This window comes from Trachurus trachurus, assembly GCF_905171665.1.
Source record: "Trachurus trachurus genome assembly, chromosome: 7".
In the NCBI taxonomy this organism is placed as follows: Eukaryota; Metazoa; Chordata; class Actinopteri; order Carangiformes; family Carangidae; genus Trachurus; species Trachurus trachurus.
The window spans coordinates 9,432,809-9,447,616 of record NC_139901.1 but is presented as its reverse complement, the minus strand read 5'-3'; the positions used below and the strand labels follow the sequence as shown (position 1 = coordinate 9,447,616).

The 14,808-nt window shown below is 40.5% G+C and overlaps 1 protein-coding gene across 3 annotated transcripts in view; it reads right to left on the bottom strand.

Moving 5' to 3' along the window:
- Nucleotides 1–488: 488 nt before the first annotated feature.
- The window catches only part of arhgap4b (Rho GTPase activating protein 4b), a 40,134-nt gene continuing 25,814 nt past the window's right edge, over nucleotides 489–14,808 (bottom strand). For 2 of the 3 annotated variants that reach the window (XM_083975822.1, XM_083975823.1), the window contains exons 16-24: nucleotides 14,485–14,613; nucleotides 13,421–13,526; nucleotides 13,065–13,292; nucleotides 11,435–11,490; nucleotides 9,954–10,125; nucleotides 8,272–8,379; nucleotides 7,994–8,101; nucleotides 6,778–6,880; nucleotides 489–3,680 (exon numbers count right to left, since the gene is read on the bottom strand). In XM_083975822.1, the coding sequence (XP_083831948.1) occupies nucleotides 3,477–3,680; nucleotides 6,778–6,880; nucleotides 7,994–8,101; nucleotides 8,272–8,379; nucleotides 9,954–10,125; nucleotides 11,435–11,490; nucleotides 13,065–13,292; nucleotides 13,421–13,526; nucleotides 14,485–14,613 (1,214 nt within the window). In that variant the 3' untranslated portion in view covers nucleotides 489–3,476. The remainder of the gene's footprint in view (nucleotides 3,681–6,777; nucleotides 6,881–7,993; nucleotides 8,102–8,271; nucleotides 8,380–9,953; nucleotides 10,126–11,434; nucleotides 11,491–13,064; nucleotides 13,293–13,420; nucleotides 13,527–14,484; nucleotides 14,614–14,808) is intronic. The other variant, XM_083975824.1, reaches the window with a different exon arrangement.

Sequence of the window (14,808 nt, the reverse complement as noted above, 5' to 3'; positions counted from 1 at the left end):
CTACAATTAAAATTTACTTATTTTTTTTACATAATTTTCTAAAGCAGGGAATATTTCAATTAGAAGGGCCATACTTCTTTCATGTGATGAGTTTTTAGAAACATAGAGAAAGAAAATATTCCATAATGTTGTAATAAAGATGCAAGGATTAGAGAAAAGACCTCAGATTTACTCTTATAGCTGGTCCCAACTTCCAAAAAAACCTGACACACTTGGGGCTTGTTGATATCAGTTATTATCAGGAGTCAGTTCTCTTTCTGTTCTCTGACTGTTTCTAAATGTATTTCAGTGCAGGAAAGCCAGTCTGATGACTGGGTATTGCATTGTTTTACAATTCATTTTAGGAGCTGGAAAGCTTTGAAAGCATGCAACGTATAACTAGAGATCCACCCCCTGAAACAGAGCCACCGACAACCTTTTAACCATTCATCACTTTATCGTCTTTATTGTATTCTTTTTTTTTTTCAATCACATATACAATTGGACACAGTAAATTTAGTGACATCATCAAACAGTGTTCCAGAATAACAGGGTATTTTTAATCATAGAAACAGAATCAAGAATTCTTTATCAGAATTTTAAAAAATGATTCTGCTTCTATGTTTCTGATACTAAAACACAACAGAGGGGAGATGTCATACGTAAAAACATTTCCAATGCTTTTGGAGTCAAAGGAATTGTACACCTCACTGCAAAAATCCTGAAACATACGCTTTGAATGGGACCTGTGGATGGTGCTATCGAGGGGCAGGCAAAACGTGTGGATGAATGAGACAATAGTTTTTCGATTTTGGCTCCAAAATGTCGCCGTTGCATTCACAGTTTAAACCAGAGGAAGTCACCTAATCCTCTCTGACACGGGGGCCATTTTGGCTCTTGAGGCGAGGGCACAGTTTCCAGTTGAGGACTAGGTCAACCGAAGCCCTGAGTGGAAAAAAAAGAAGAAAAAAAAAAGGAAACTTACTTATTCCTTCAAAGCCAGACCTGAGTTAGCCTGTCTCTAACTCTGCAAAAGCCCTGAGATTTGACCTGCACATCAGGCCGTGTCACATATGAAGGGGAATGTGTGTTTTGTCTGTGTCTATGTGTGCTAACACTGCATGCTGCTATTTAATACTGACCTCACTGCTTATAGTTTTCCCAGTAAACATCAATGGAGCCTCACAGAGTTCAATATTAAAATCATAATATAAAATACTTTTAATATACTAAATAATAATTTAAAAAAACACCTTTTTATATTGTGTAATATACTGTATGTATATGGACCAATAACGTATTAATGTATGGAATTATTGAAACTCAGCTCATTCTGAAATGTCTGATAATATTAGTTTTGATTTTAATTTTATCAACTGTTAACACCTTTCAGCCAATCATGCAACTGCCGTTTCTTCAAAGGCTGGCAAGCTCAAGTTTTAACCAGTTAGCTCGTGTTAGTTTGAACAACAACAAGTGATAATTCAAACTCAAACTATCCGCCGCAGTAAATAAAAACAGTGCATAGATGGAAACAAACATCTTCCATTTCTTTTTCTAACACAAACGCTAAACCTTCTCAGCTTTTAAGCCGTATCCTAACAAGGCCTCACTAGCTGCCAGGTTAAGTTGGCTGAATCGTCATCCTCAAAGTGAATGGCGGGACTTAACACGAGCGGCCAACATGATCAGCACATGAATTCAGAATGACTTCATGTTACATCAGATTTTGAAAGAGACAGTTTTTTTCTGTCTCAATCTAAACGTGGCAACTGCTCTAGCCTAACAGAGGCAAGATGGGTAAAAAAAAAACCCAGCTACCAAGCTAGTTAGCCAGCTATGTAACGTGAGCAGCCTTGTTAAGCTAAGAGTAAAGGCCTTTCCCATTTCTCCACACTTGGTTGCGCACACACTTTGGTGACATTTTGTTGGTGGAATGTACATTTGCATATGGTGTGCAAGCATGTTTTAAGTGGCCAAGCGCGTGGGGATATTTAAAAGCAATCGGGACATACTTGACAAGTGAAGCCTGTCAGCCTGTGAAGCCTGTGACACAGACACAGCACAGCAACAGTTTTAATAAACAGTGCTGCTGGATCACAGTCTTATCTACTCCAAAAGTGTCTCAATGCGCAGGATTCAAATCATAAATGTGTAAACTCCGTAAGAAAAAAGAAAAAGAAATTTAAAAAAACACAGGAATAAACAGAGCGTGATGAAAAAGTTATAATCAATAGAAAAAATTCATAATAAGGCTACGTGATAACGGGTCAAAAACGATCAGATGTAAAAGTAAACGAAGCAACAAAACTGAAATTGAAAAATATAAGATAAAAGAACATAGAATATTAGATTAAAAAGTCATAATTATAAGATAAAAAAAACGAATTTTAAATTAAAAATTTTATTGAAATTTATTCAATGGCATTTCCCAAACATGGCTTTCGGCTCCTGGTGACGGCAGACTTCACCAGCTGGTGCATTGTGGGATTTATATTTGGTAAAGTGCAAATCAAGCGCGCTGCACTTTTGGTTGTTGGAGAAATGGGACACACTTGTGCACTTACACTAAGCCCATGAACGCGCACGCCAAGTGCCCAAGCGTGTAAGTGTGATCGAGTGTGCATATTGGGACAGGCCCAATCATCGCTATCATAGCTCTAGCTAAAGTGCTAACCTGTTAAATTTAGTTGTAATAGTTGAGCTGAGGAGCAAGATTTGTCATAGGCTTAAAGATTAGAGGGTGGTGACAACACTATTGTTATGAAAATTGTCGTGAAATTAAGTTAATGAAAAGTGTAATTAAGTGTAAAAAAAAAGCGTTATTTCCTCGGTTATTCTCAAATTTTGGTTAATCATATAATAATACATTTTATAATGTCTTATTTATTTAATATCAAACACTCTGGGATTCCATTAATGTTTTTCCGGATCACATTTTTTGAACATAATATGCAGAGTTTCAACCTATCAGGTCTTTTCGAGTGAAATAAAGGTGGTGGAGAAGAAGAAGATAATAAGATGTGAAGGCACTCCTAGACACAGGCCCCAGATCAGCTTTGTTATTTGAAATAAAGCAAACGGTATAGGGAGAGCTGGTCTCAGACCTGCCGCTAGGGGGCAGCATAAGTCTTTTTGTTGTATTGGATGTAAGCATCATGGCAACCACTTCTAGAAGTCAGTCTGGTAAAATCACTGGTGATGTCACATCCCTGATTCTCCAAAAAATTGCAAAAGCCTGGAAAAACAAAAACAGACCAGAACACAAAGAGACCAAAACCCAGCTGGAAAACAGACACACTGGACGTACAGTAACACGGCACTGAGACTAGTGGCACTATGAGATGGCAGAGACGCAAATATTATACACGTGTTGAAAAAAATAAATCAATATCTTCTCCAAATGCAACATTGTCATCAGTGTAATCATCACCGTCATCATCATTGTTATAACAATAAATCAACCATTCCACCACCCTGTCTGTCCTCCCTCCCTCTCAGTCCACCGGTCTGAAAAGGGCTCGTCCTCTGATGCCGAATCCTACTTTTTTGGCAGCGGGGGCAGTTTGAGGAAGAGAGGAAGAGGAAGAGGAGGAAGAGGGAGCAGGGGCGGCAGGGGTGGCGAGGGCGGGCGACTGGACGGCAGGCTGGCGTGACAGGAGCTCCTTGAACACAGAGTTCATCTGACGGCTGATCATTTCCTGAGAGGGAAGAGGAGGAGAAGTGAACATCAAGGAGGAGACATGGGGAAGACGATGGAAGAGCCTGACTCTGATAACTCCGCCCACCGAACCAGGCCTGATGTTAACGCATGCTCTGAAATTCATGCACTGAGCGAAAGGTATTAAACTGTTTCAATATTTATTCATATGAATGTTTTGGTGTGCCAAACTGACTTTCAAAATTATTACATTTAAAACCAAATGCAAACTTATGTAAAGAGTCCAAAACACATTTACAGTGTTCAGAATATTTACTCTTCAGATCAAAATTTTCATCTGTTTAAAATAAACGCGTTTCGATGTGTTTGTAAGCATTTCCTCTTATTTTACACCACCATCAAGATAAACATCATTGCAACACATTTGATGATCAGATCTAAACTGCCCTACAACGGAAGAAAGGGGTAACTCCTCAGAGTGCAGTTCTGAGAAAAATGAGTTTAAAGTATTTTTGTTGTCCAGTCAACTGTATTGAATTTAGGATTCTGAAAATTGGTCAAATCCTTGCTTTTGCTTTTGCTTTTCCTCTCCTCTCCCCTCCTCTCCTCTCCTCTCCTCAGTATATTTTTGAACTGTCATTTTCTGTTGCACTTTGTAGTTTGGCCTTGGTGTCTCGCACTCTCTCTCTGTGTTTCCGCAGATCCACCGGAGCTCCATCTCTCTGCACCAGCCGCCGCCTACATCGCCCCCCTCCCACCCCTTCCCCTGCCGTTAGACCGGCCTCCCCTCCCTTCCCATGGACCAGTCTGCCACCCAGTCCTCCCATCGAGCTGACCGGCTCTCCCTGCCCCCCCCCCTCCCCTCACTAGAGACTGCCCTCATCAACCCCTGCTAACATTTCCATATTCCGCACATTCTGTGACAAACTGTAAACTGTTTTCTTGTCTGTAACAACATCTATTGCACGTCTGTCCGTCCTGGGTGAGGGATCCCTCCTCTGTTGCTCACCCTGAGGTTTCTCCTGTTTTTCCCTGTTAAAAGGGTTTCCATGGAGTTTTTCCTCAGTCGATGTGAGGGTCTAAGGACAGAGGATGTTGTTACGATGCCATGTAAAGCCCTTTGAGACAAACTGTTTGTAAAAACGGGCTATACAAATAAAATTGCCTTGCCTTGCCTTGCCTAGTCTAGCTGTGTAAAAATATTTAACTCAAACTTAACATTTTACCCTCATTTCAGAGTTACCTCTGTCTGTTAGTGCATTGAGGCAAAATATAAGCTGGCCATACAACGCAAGAAAGGGGAAACTAACTCCCATTGGTTCTAAACTGGTAGTAGCCTGTTGTACAGTAGGGCCTGTTGAACATTCTATACACAGGAAGAAAGTGGTAACTCATTACTGTGTTCTCTTGTTGTTTCACCGCAGTTTTTGGGAGTTACTGTGAAAACCACCCGCAAATATATCCCAAATAAGATAACGTTGAGTCAAGATATTTGTCCACATGATGTCCCAAAAATGACAAAATCTCATTTTTGACAAAAAATGAGTTACCCCCTTCTTGCGTTGCAGGGCAGTAAACCCGAGTCTGCAATACAAAAAGCTGCAATGTACAAGTATAAAGTGTCTGTTCATCAGTCCGTCCGTCTGTTTTACTGTGTTTCAGATGATAAAACTAGTAAAGTCGTTCAAACTTGGTTGAAGGTTGATACAGAACTGAAAGAAATGCGGTGAAATACAATCACAACCTCCCTTTTACTCTGTGTGAATGGAGGATTTAGTGTGACATACAAACTGATACTGCAGAACAGACTGAAGAAAGAATGAATGGTTTCAAAACGTATTCTTTTTCTGCATCATATAAAGAACCGACTTCTGCCTAAACTGCACGTTTCCTCCTTGTACAATCTTGAGGAAACGACAGCATTATTTGATAAGGATCATTTTATTGTAACATGCAGCATTGACTAAAATGGAGTGATAAACATATGCAGCGCTGCAGCCCTATGATAGAATCCACTGCATGATACAGTATGTTGCCGAGTCTGGCGTAGATGATTTCAATATGTGTTGATAAAGCGTTTTGTATCACAGTGAGTTTTGCGAACTGAACCATGGAGCCACATCCATTGTGACTTACTATGAAACTGTGGCTCTGTCGGCTCAGGGAAACTTTAATAGAACCGGCAGGAAAAGAATTGTGTGTGTGTTCTTTTTAAAACTGGGTCTTATCCATAGACGGTAAGGTCTTATCATAAAACTTTCTTTTTTCAGCCCTGTGCTCGTGTGTCCCAGCTGTTCAAAAACCTTTACCATGAACAGTGAAGCCACCAAGCTCAGAGAATCAGTTGCTGCACTGACATAATGTCATGTTAACTCTTGTTTTGTAGAGTCAAGGAAGTTCCCCAGTTTATCTAAAACTTCACCTATCAAAATATTTTCATGCGATGTCTTATATTCCTATTCTTTTGATGTCATCTACAATCACTAGTCCAGAAGCTTCAAAGTCTTGGCATTGCTCCAACCTACTCTCCCTGCATCCCCCGTGGCGCCTTTTACAAAGTTCGTTAGATCCTGATTTGTTATTGATTTATTCGTTCCATTGTTTGGCAAGTGTCAGCCTGTGCAACAACATATACACAAATGGGGGAGAAAGGAAATTCTACAGAGACAAGGTCTCTGTATTTCTGGTCACGACGTTTTACAGATTCTGTGGAAGTCTGGATGGATGGAAACAGGAAGCACCTTCAGATCAGTTTCAGCCTCTTTAACCAGACCACACTATTTAGCAAAAAGGTTCAAATGAGCTTGAGTTTCAATACTTGCTTATCAGATACCACAGTTAGCTTACATATCATGTAGACCTGTTCCAAGAAGTTTCACAGAGAACAAGGTCTCTGTTTTTTTTTGTTTTTTTTTTAGATCACTTCCTGATGCAATGACTTGTATTCAGCAAAGTTGTATGCAAACTAATGTAAAGCTGCTTTTCACGGCACAGCCATGACGTATTACTAAATCTAATAAATTCCAGGTGAGCGGGCCTCTGGACTTCACAGGATATCAACCGTTAATTTCTAATGCAGATACACAGAAGAAAACATTCGATCCAAGTGAAGTGGTTGGAGAGGATAATCTGCTCACCTTGTCCACAGGTGTTCTTTCCACCTGGACGAACGGAGGTCTGTCTGGGGGCCTGAAGCCTCCCTGTCTCACAGTGTCCAGAGTGTGTCTTCTCTCCTGAGACCTGAGAGGAGGCAGCAGAGGTGAGATGACACAGGCTGATACAACCCGAAAGACACAGACAGACGTACGACAAGAGAGCCCTCTCTACCCAGTCAGCACTTGACTAAGACAACTATCTCTCATCTCACTGATGCTGAGCTTTCATAAGCTGGAGTCTCTGGCATGCAGCCATGATGTATGGCTTTAATTTCAAACTTGCAATGACAGAACCTTTGGCCACCTGGGGGCAGTGGAAACAAGCTGTAAACACAGCGCTGACATATCATCACCTTATAAAGTCATATGGTACAGTATGGTGAACTTGCTGGATAAGCAAATATTCACTTTCCTCCACCTGCTGCACCTTTATAGACCGTGTTCTCCAGAGGATGCAGCCTCTGTAAATGGGTCATTGTTTCTGTCTTTTTAGCTACTTAAGACTCAACTGTGTAGATCACTTTTGCAGGAAACAAACAATTAATACTAGTAACATTATGATATTATATATTATATTGAAATATCTAGCTGGCAATATATAGTATTATAGTGGCAGCCAAGTCCTCTACTCCATTCACTATTCTCCTACAGCATGCATCATGACCATATGCCTAACCCATGATGTGTTTACTACAATATTATTGGATGTTTGACTTCCAAAATTTAAAAAATAAAATATATATATATAATATATATATATTAATTTTAAAATATATATATTTAATAATAAAAAAATAATAATATATATATATATTTTTTTTTTAATCTTGAAAGTCAAAAAAGTCTTTAATTTCTTTTTTTTATTAAACAACACAGATGAGAGCAGTGAATGTGAATCACGACAGTAAAGTTACCAAAACAAAGAATTGAAAGACACTGAACATCTACATAAAGCTGAGCACAGCTGCTGAGCCACAATCATATTATCCATTGTTTTGTTTTTGTCTGAAGTATGTTCATCGTGTTTCCTTTTGTGCTGTACGTTTCTGTGTGAATAATATTTATCTCTGTGTCTCAAGAGGACGCAGACTGTCCGTGTGTCTGAGCGATGAGTCAAGCGTGGAGTCTTTTCGTGTGTTCTATATCTACAGCACATGCATGCAATATGCATTGTGTCCACGGTGTGTGTCAGTCTTACACTGGCAGGTGTCGAGTGGCGGGGGAGGTCGGCGGCTTTCGACTGGGGCTCCCCTCGCTCCCCCTCTGTCTCCCTGGCAACGAAGCGCTGTCACTGTTCACCCGCATCCTGTCAGACACACACATGCGCTCGGTAAGTTTGCGGTGAGTGGCGTCCATGTGTGTGAGTTTGTCTACGTGCAGTATTTTGGTGTGTAGTGCTATACAGTACTGTGTCTGTTACACATACATACACATGTAGCGCAGTGTGTAATTGATTTTGTGTGTGTGTGTGTGTACCGAGTTGTGTTCTCCGTCTGTGGATCTTCTGCTGTCAGGTTTCCAGTGCTGCCTCCTCCACCTCCTCCTCCTCCTCCTCCTCCTTCCTCTCTTTTCCCTCGCTCTGACCTGAGGGAGGAGGAGAAGAGAGAGAAGATATATTAAGTATATATTTCATTACAGAAAGTACAACCAGTACAAGTATAAATTTGTGTTAAAGACTGAGTGACAAAATAATTGTAGGAGAAGAAAAAGTAGGGCCAGAGTTTTTTATATGGTATCTTTTGTAAAGAAAATGTGCTTGAAATATTAACACTCTCTACAATATAACAAAGAACAACTATCTCATTATCTTATGTCAAACTGTTGAGCCTGTGGAGTCAATGTTGAATAAAATTTATGGTCATTTTTAGGGCATTGGTTTGCAAAATATTGTAAGGTTTTGTATGTTATTTTCTCCATGTGCTTTTTATACTTATCTGTTCTACAAATGAGTACGGGCAGAGTAAACTGTTTAAAGAGAGTATAAGGCTTTCTGAATTAGATATGCAGTTTAAACACCTACACAGACAAACAGAAGAGGAACCTTCAAATAGTTTTCTCTGATTCTCTAAAACGGTGCTTCCAAAAAAACTTTTTAAAACCATGGCAGCCGACCACCAAACACACACACACACACACACACACACACACACACACACACACACACACACACACACACACACACACACACACACACACACACACACACACACACACACACACACACACACACACACACACACACACACACACACACACACATGTTTTGTGGGCTGGCTTTGGTTCTGAGAGCTGAGATATGTAACGTCTGCTCTTCCAAACGTTGTTCCCATAGCTGCTATTTCTAACTGACACAAACCTGGACACAAACCGGCTCCTGTTGCGGCTGTGGCAGAAATCCTACCTGCTGCCGAACTGCACAGTTTAACTGGGGATATTTATTTATTGCTTATTTTGAACATGCAGAAGGAATTAAAAAAATGTAAAAAAAAAAAAAAAAAAAATGTAGAAGACTGGTTCTACTCCCAAACTTGTAAGCTACATATGAAGGTACAGCCAGCAGCAGGATTAGTTTAGGGTAGTTTAACATAGAGTCTGGAAAGAAATGTCCCAAAGGCAAAAAAAATCCTCTAGAACTTAACATTAAAAAAACCTAATCAGCAAAATGAAGCGTAAAGAGAACAGTTTGTAGTTTGATGAGGGGTTATGTGGTAAAGTATTTCCTGGCCTGGAACAGTGACTCCCAAAAGTCACCTCACCATCAGGAAGTCAGGCACTTAATCCTGTGTAAACCCATAAAATGCCATTTCCACACCTCGGTCTCTGGATGTGTTAGTTAGTGAGCTTTACAGGTGCTGCTGGGTGGATTATTCTTCTGGAAGTCAGGCGAGTTGTTTCCCCCCTTGGTCTCAATGTTTATGCTAAATTAAGATAAACATCTCCTTGCTGATTTGTCGTATTAAACCGCAACCAGACATGAGAGCGGTATCGATTTCTTCCTCTAATCTGTGTATTTCCTACAGTATAATATGTTATATTTATGTGTAAAAAAAAACATCAAGTTCTGGCATTTAAATCCAAACCTTACTTTGACAAACTAGGGAAGAGGCTTCGATATTCAACTATCTTGACAATGGTACAGCGGTAGAAATGTCACTCACCCTTCCAGGACGCTGATGTACTTGTGTGGGATGAGACCCTTGACCCCTCCCATTTCACCCCTCCACCAATCAGAGGAGGCCTTGCTGTGAAGGATGAGAAGCTCTCCCTGCTTGAACGACAGTTCTGCCGGAGATCTCGCCACGTAGTCGAACATCGCCACAGCCTCCCACTCTGCACACACACACACGCACACAGCCCGATCATCAGCTCATCAAAATGTATATTTTTTTTTATAAATGAATCATACTCATGATTCTTATGATTCATATGTGCAAATGAACTGTGATTTAAAATGTTTTTTTCAGAATTTAAATGAAGCCTTTTTTAGCCGGTGCAGACCGTGAAGGCCGAATGGATTTGACCGATCTGGTCCACAGAGGATTGTCATTTTCTCTTTGCGTCATCGGCTGTGAACGCCCTCACAACCACATCATCAGAGCTCCTGTAACTTAGCAACCTTGACAAAATGTAACTTTTTTCCCACAAAATCTTGAGGTTTAAAAGAGGAACTATGTAAATCCGGTCGCTTTTCCGCTGTTTTGCTAAGTCTCCTTCTGGTCATGTGCATTTGTTTACAATGAAGCCGATGAGAAAGCAATCAACAAAGCGGTAGATAACGTTATATATATTATATCATATATGATGTTACAGTACGACGTGTATATTTGTGTAGTTTAATCTGTCATAAACACGGGATTACAGGTTTACGGAGCGCGTTTGTGTCGCAGTGCGCACAGACGAGAGCTGGGACATCGGGGCGGTGGCCCCAATCCTGCAAAGTTGGTTTTCAGCCAAGAGATGCAGTAAGCGATATGCTAGATGGAGCCTCCATTGTCTCTCGTAACAAGTTAAGCCATTATTAAACCATCACAATTACTCCGTAGCTGTTTAATTAAAGAAAAAATGTGGCATAGTTGAGCTACAAATCCTGCACAGTTCCTCTTTAAGGTCAGTCATTGTGCCATTAGCTGTTAAAAGTATAACCTCTGTCTGTGTTGTGCTGCCATATTATTATCATTTCCTGCACTCATTGAATCTTGGGCCACTTTTGCAGAAAAAGCGGGCTGTGTTTGTCGGCTGCATTTGAAGGAGCCTTCGAAATGGGACGACCAAAATGCACTGCTCTGATGCAATTTGTCTACAAATGCAGTCAAAGAAGGATGTGGGGCCTGAATTGGGACACAGGAACATCCTGTGTGTGTGTTTCCGTCGTAGGCTATGTTTGGACTCAGGCTGAAGACTAGAGACTAGTTAACTGAGGAGAGCTTGTCCAGTCAGGGACAAAAGTTGTACTCCTGTTTGGTAAAAAGCCAAATTTTGGGTCAGTGGGTGAGGTTGGGGTTTGGTTAAGATTGGGCTTTGGGCAGGTAGCACTAATGGTTTGGGTATGTCGCAAGGAAATTATGTGTGTAAAGACTAATGGGAAAATTATGTGTGTAATATCCCTAGAAGTGATCTGTATGTGTGTGTGCGTGCTCACCATCCTCATTGGGCAGGTGCTCAGTCTCTCCATCTCCCTCCTCTGTGATTGGTTCACTGCAGATGAGCAGAAAAACAAAAGTCAGTGCTCATGCACAGTTCCCCCCACACACACCAACTGTCACAACACACTCTTTCTTTGTATAGAACAATTTATCACTTCATTTATGCAATTTCACACTAGGTAAGTAATGAGTAATTTGACTGTGAGATTTTCCAAAATGACCCGAAGAGAAAAAAACAAGAGGCCAAATCACTGGTAATGCTCATCACACAGTCACATGTCAAAAAAATGTATTTTATAAATGCTCTTGTAGAGAAACAGACAATGTTATTGAATTCGCTACGAGCTGATTTCGGGAGTGTTGGAGGTTTCCATGGACACTGTCGATTGGCTGGAGGCTTGTGTTCAGTTTCAGTGAGCAATCAGCTTAATAGTATTAAGCAGTTTTTACACAAAGCAAAGCAAGCTGCACTGAAATGCCTTTGGTGTGGCATGAAATTCTGTTTCAAGAGGATGAGCCATATAAAAGACGGGCTGAGGAGAAGCTGCTCTACATACTTGGAATCAACAGAGTATTAAACTCCAACATGTAAGCCAGGCTCTGGCTCAGTCATTCATTCACTACGAGTTGTCAGAGGACAGAACTAAGTCGACATGGTTTTTCAGAGTATAAGATTAAAGGTTCCATATTGCATTAAGTGAGATTTCCATGTCTTTTTTAAAATGAGAAAGCAGGTCTAGATTTTGTTAAAGTATCAAAGCCTCAGTCCACAGAGAAACACACACAGCCTGTATTTAGAGACTGAGCCTTAAAACAACCAGTTGGGACTAATGTAACTTTGTGATGTCACAAGAAAACACTCACCACACTTAGCCTATCCTAAAAACTTGGATTTTTCAGTATGTTTACTGGAAATCTGCAATTTTTTCCTTCAATCACCCAGAAAACTTAATAATATGTTTCTTCTGAGGACAAGTTGTTGAGGTTAAAACCAAATATCTTATTACCGGTATCAACAACACTTCAGATAAAACACCTAAAACCCTTCATTCAACCACATTTGATCAAATGCATAAAATGTTTTCATACCAAGCCCACAAAATGAAAAATGTAGCAAAATCGTATTTCATTCCTTGCCACTAGCAGTAGATAAAAGACATTAAAAGTTTCCAAATAGCATTAGCTAACATGTAGGTGGTTAGCTCTGATGCTAACTTGAGACTCACACTAAATTAACAGATGTAATCAGCGTCTTTTTGCTGTGTTCTGTAGCTGGTTCATTACCATGTAAAACCATATACAAACAAACCTATGAAATAATAATAAAATTAGATGTTTCAATTACAGATGCAGAGCCAGGGACGTTTGTTGATATGCCTGTAGAAAGATTATCGGTGGCAGAAATTCCTGATACCTCCAATTACACGCTTTATAGTCCATTTAATCATTTATCAATCAATATGATTTTTTTATGTAGTCAGTCACTTTAGACTCGCCTCATAACTTTCTTATTACATTTTGTCAGTTTCAAAGTTACCTGAAAGTTATCTGACTCATATTTGCTACACTTACATATTGATGTCACAACTAATGCAACATTCATATCAGTGACGACTCAGCTCTCACCAGTACTCCTGCTCAAGAGTCATGTGCTTCTCGTAGACCGGGCCTGGCAGCTCTGATTGGCCAGGGTAGATGATGTCGTGTTGGAGGATCATGGTTTTGACGAGGTCATTAACCTGTGGCTGCCTAGCAACAGCGTCATCAGAATCCAGTCCTCTCAGCAGGCTCGGGCCGAAGCAGACGGCCAGATTGTAGGGCTGCATCATGTTCTCATCGCTGTACTGAGACACACTGGGAAAACACACACACACACACACACACAATTTGCTTGTAAGTTTTGGCACGGATGTGAAATTTTATGATCTTAGCAGATGATAGAAGAATAAGAAAACCCCTCGCTGGATTGTGTTGTAGCTTACTGATTGAGGAAAGCGAAAAGGTAACGCATCACGATGAGGAGAGGCCGTGGGAAGGTGGAGACAATCGCTTTAATCTGGGTAGCTTTCTCTGTCTCCCCCTCGATTTCTGATCATGACAGAAAGGAAAGAGGAAAGGAAGACTTAGAGAAATATTGTGACAAGTACTTAAGACTTTTGAGTTGAAGAGTGTGTTAGATCTGTCAGGCCACTGACTGTTAATTTAAATATCATCGGGGCAATAAACAACTTGCAGGCCAGTTCACAACTTTTGGTTAACAGATCTGGGTGCATGCCCACAAGAGTAACAGTAATGATAAAAGGAGACAGTGAGAGAGATAACAACAAGGAGCAAACTAGACAGTGAGGTGCACAAGGAGAGACAGCACACAAGTTGCATCTAGTCTCGCGTCACCAGGCTCTTCAGAGAGGAGAAGAGCCGAATTTTGTCTGCATTCTGGTCCCTGTCTTTAGTTGAGACGGAAATCACCAAAGTCACCAAAATAAAAGTGTTCACCAACATAAAACTTATAAAATAGACATTAATTTGTAATACAATTAAAGCAAAAGGTTAACTTAATGGCTCGGGGACTTTCTTGTAAATTATATTCCTTAAATTAAAGAGTTCCAGCGCATTTTATTAGCTTGGTGCTTTTATTTTGACGCAAAGGCTTGTCTCTCTCGTCCTGGATCTGGTTCCTTACCAAAACAGCGAGTCAACGGCCCCAGACTAGTTGCATCACCTTGCATCAACAGTACATGTACTGTAGCCTATTTGTAACAGACAATTTCACAAACAAGCTTCAATATGTGTGAAACATCAGCGAAGTAGTGGTGCAATAAGTGTATAGCTGCACAAAGCCACGTTATACAATTAGCCCATCTATTCATATGCAAAAAGGTTTACCCACAGCAAGCAAGACTGAGGTTCGGTAAAAACCTGGAAACCAGATTACGTGTAAATAGACTGAAAAAAGTAACTGAGAGCAGACATGAAAACCCAAGTGAAACCAATGAGCATGCACACACACACTGAAACTACATAAGAGGAAAGGGGGGGGTCTTACGGACACACTCCAGCAGCTGAGAGTAGCTGTCGTAGGGGAAGAGAGGAGGCTCAAGGCCCCTGAAGTAAAGCTTCAACACGCCGGCCACAGAGTCCAGGTCACACTCACTGTCTGACAGAGGATCCTCTCCTACAGGGAGTTAAAACAGACATGTGTGATGACTGTATCCATGTACCGATATCGACTCATGCTCTCTTTCACATGCAAAAACATGAGGTACCAATGATAAAGCTTCCAAACAAAGCACAGGACACTAAAATAAGGTGTAGAAATGTGTTCTGTGATATCAAATTGGTAAGAATGATGAGAAATAATAATGCTTAT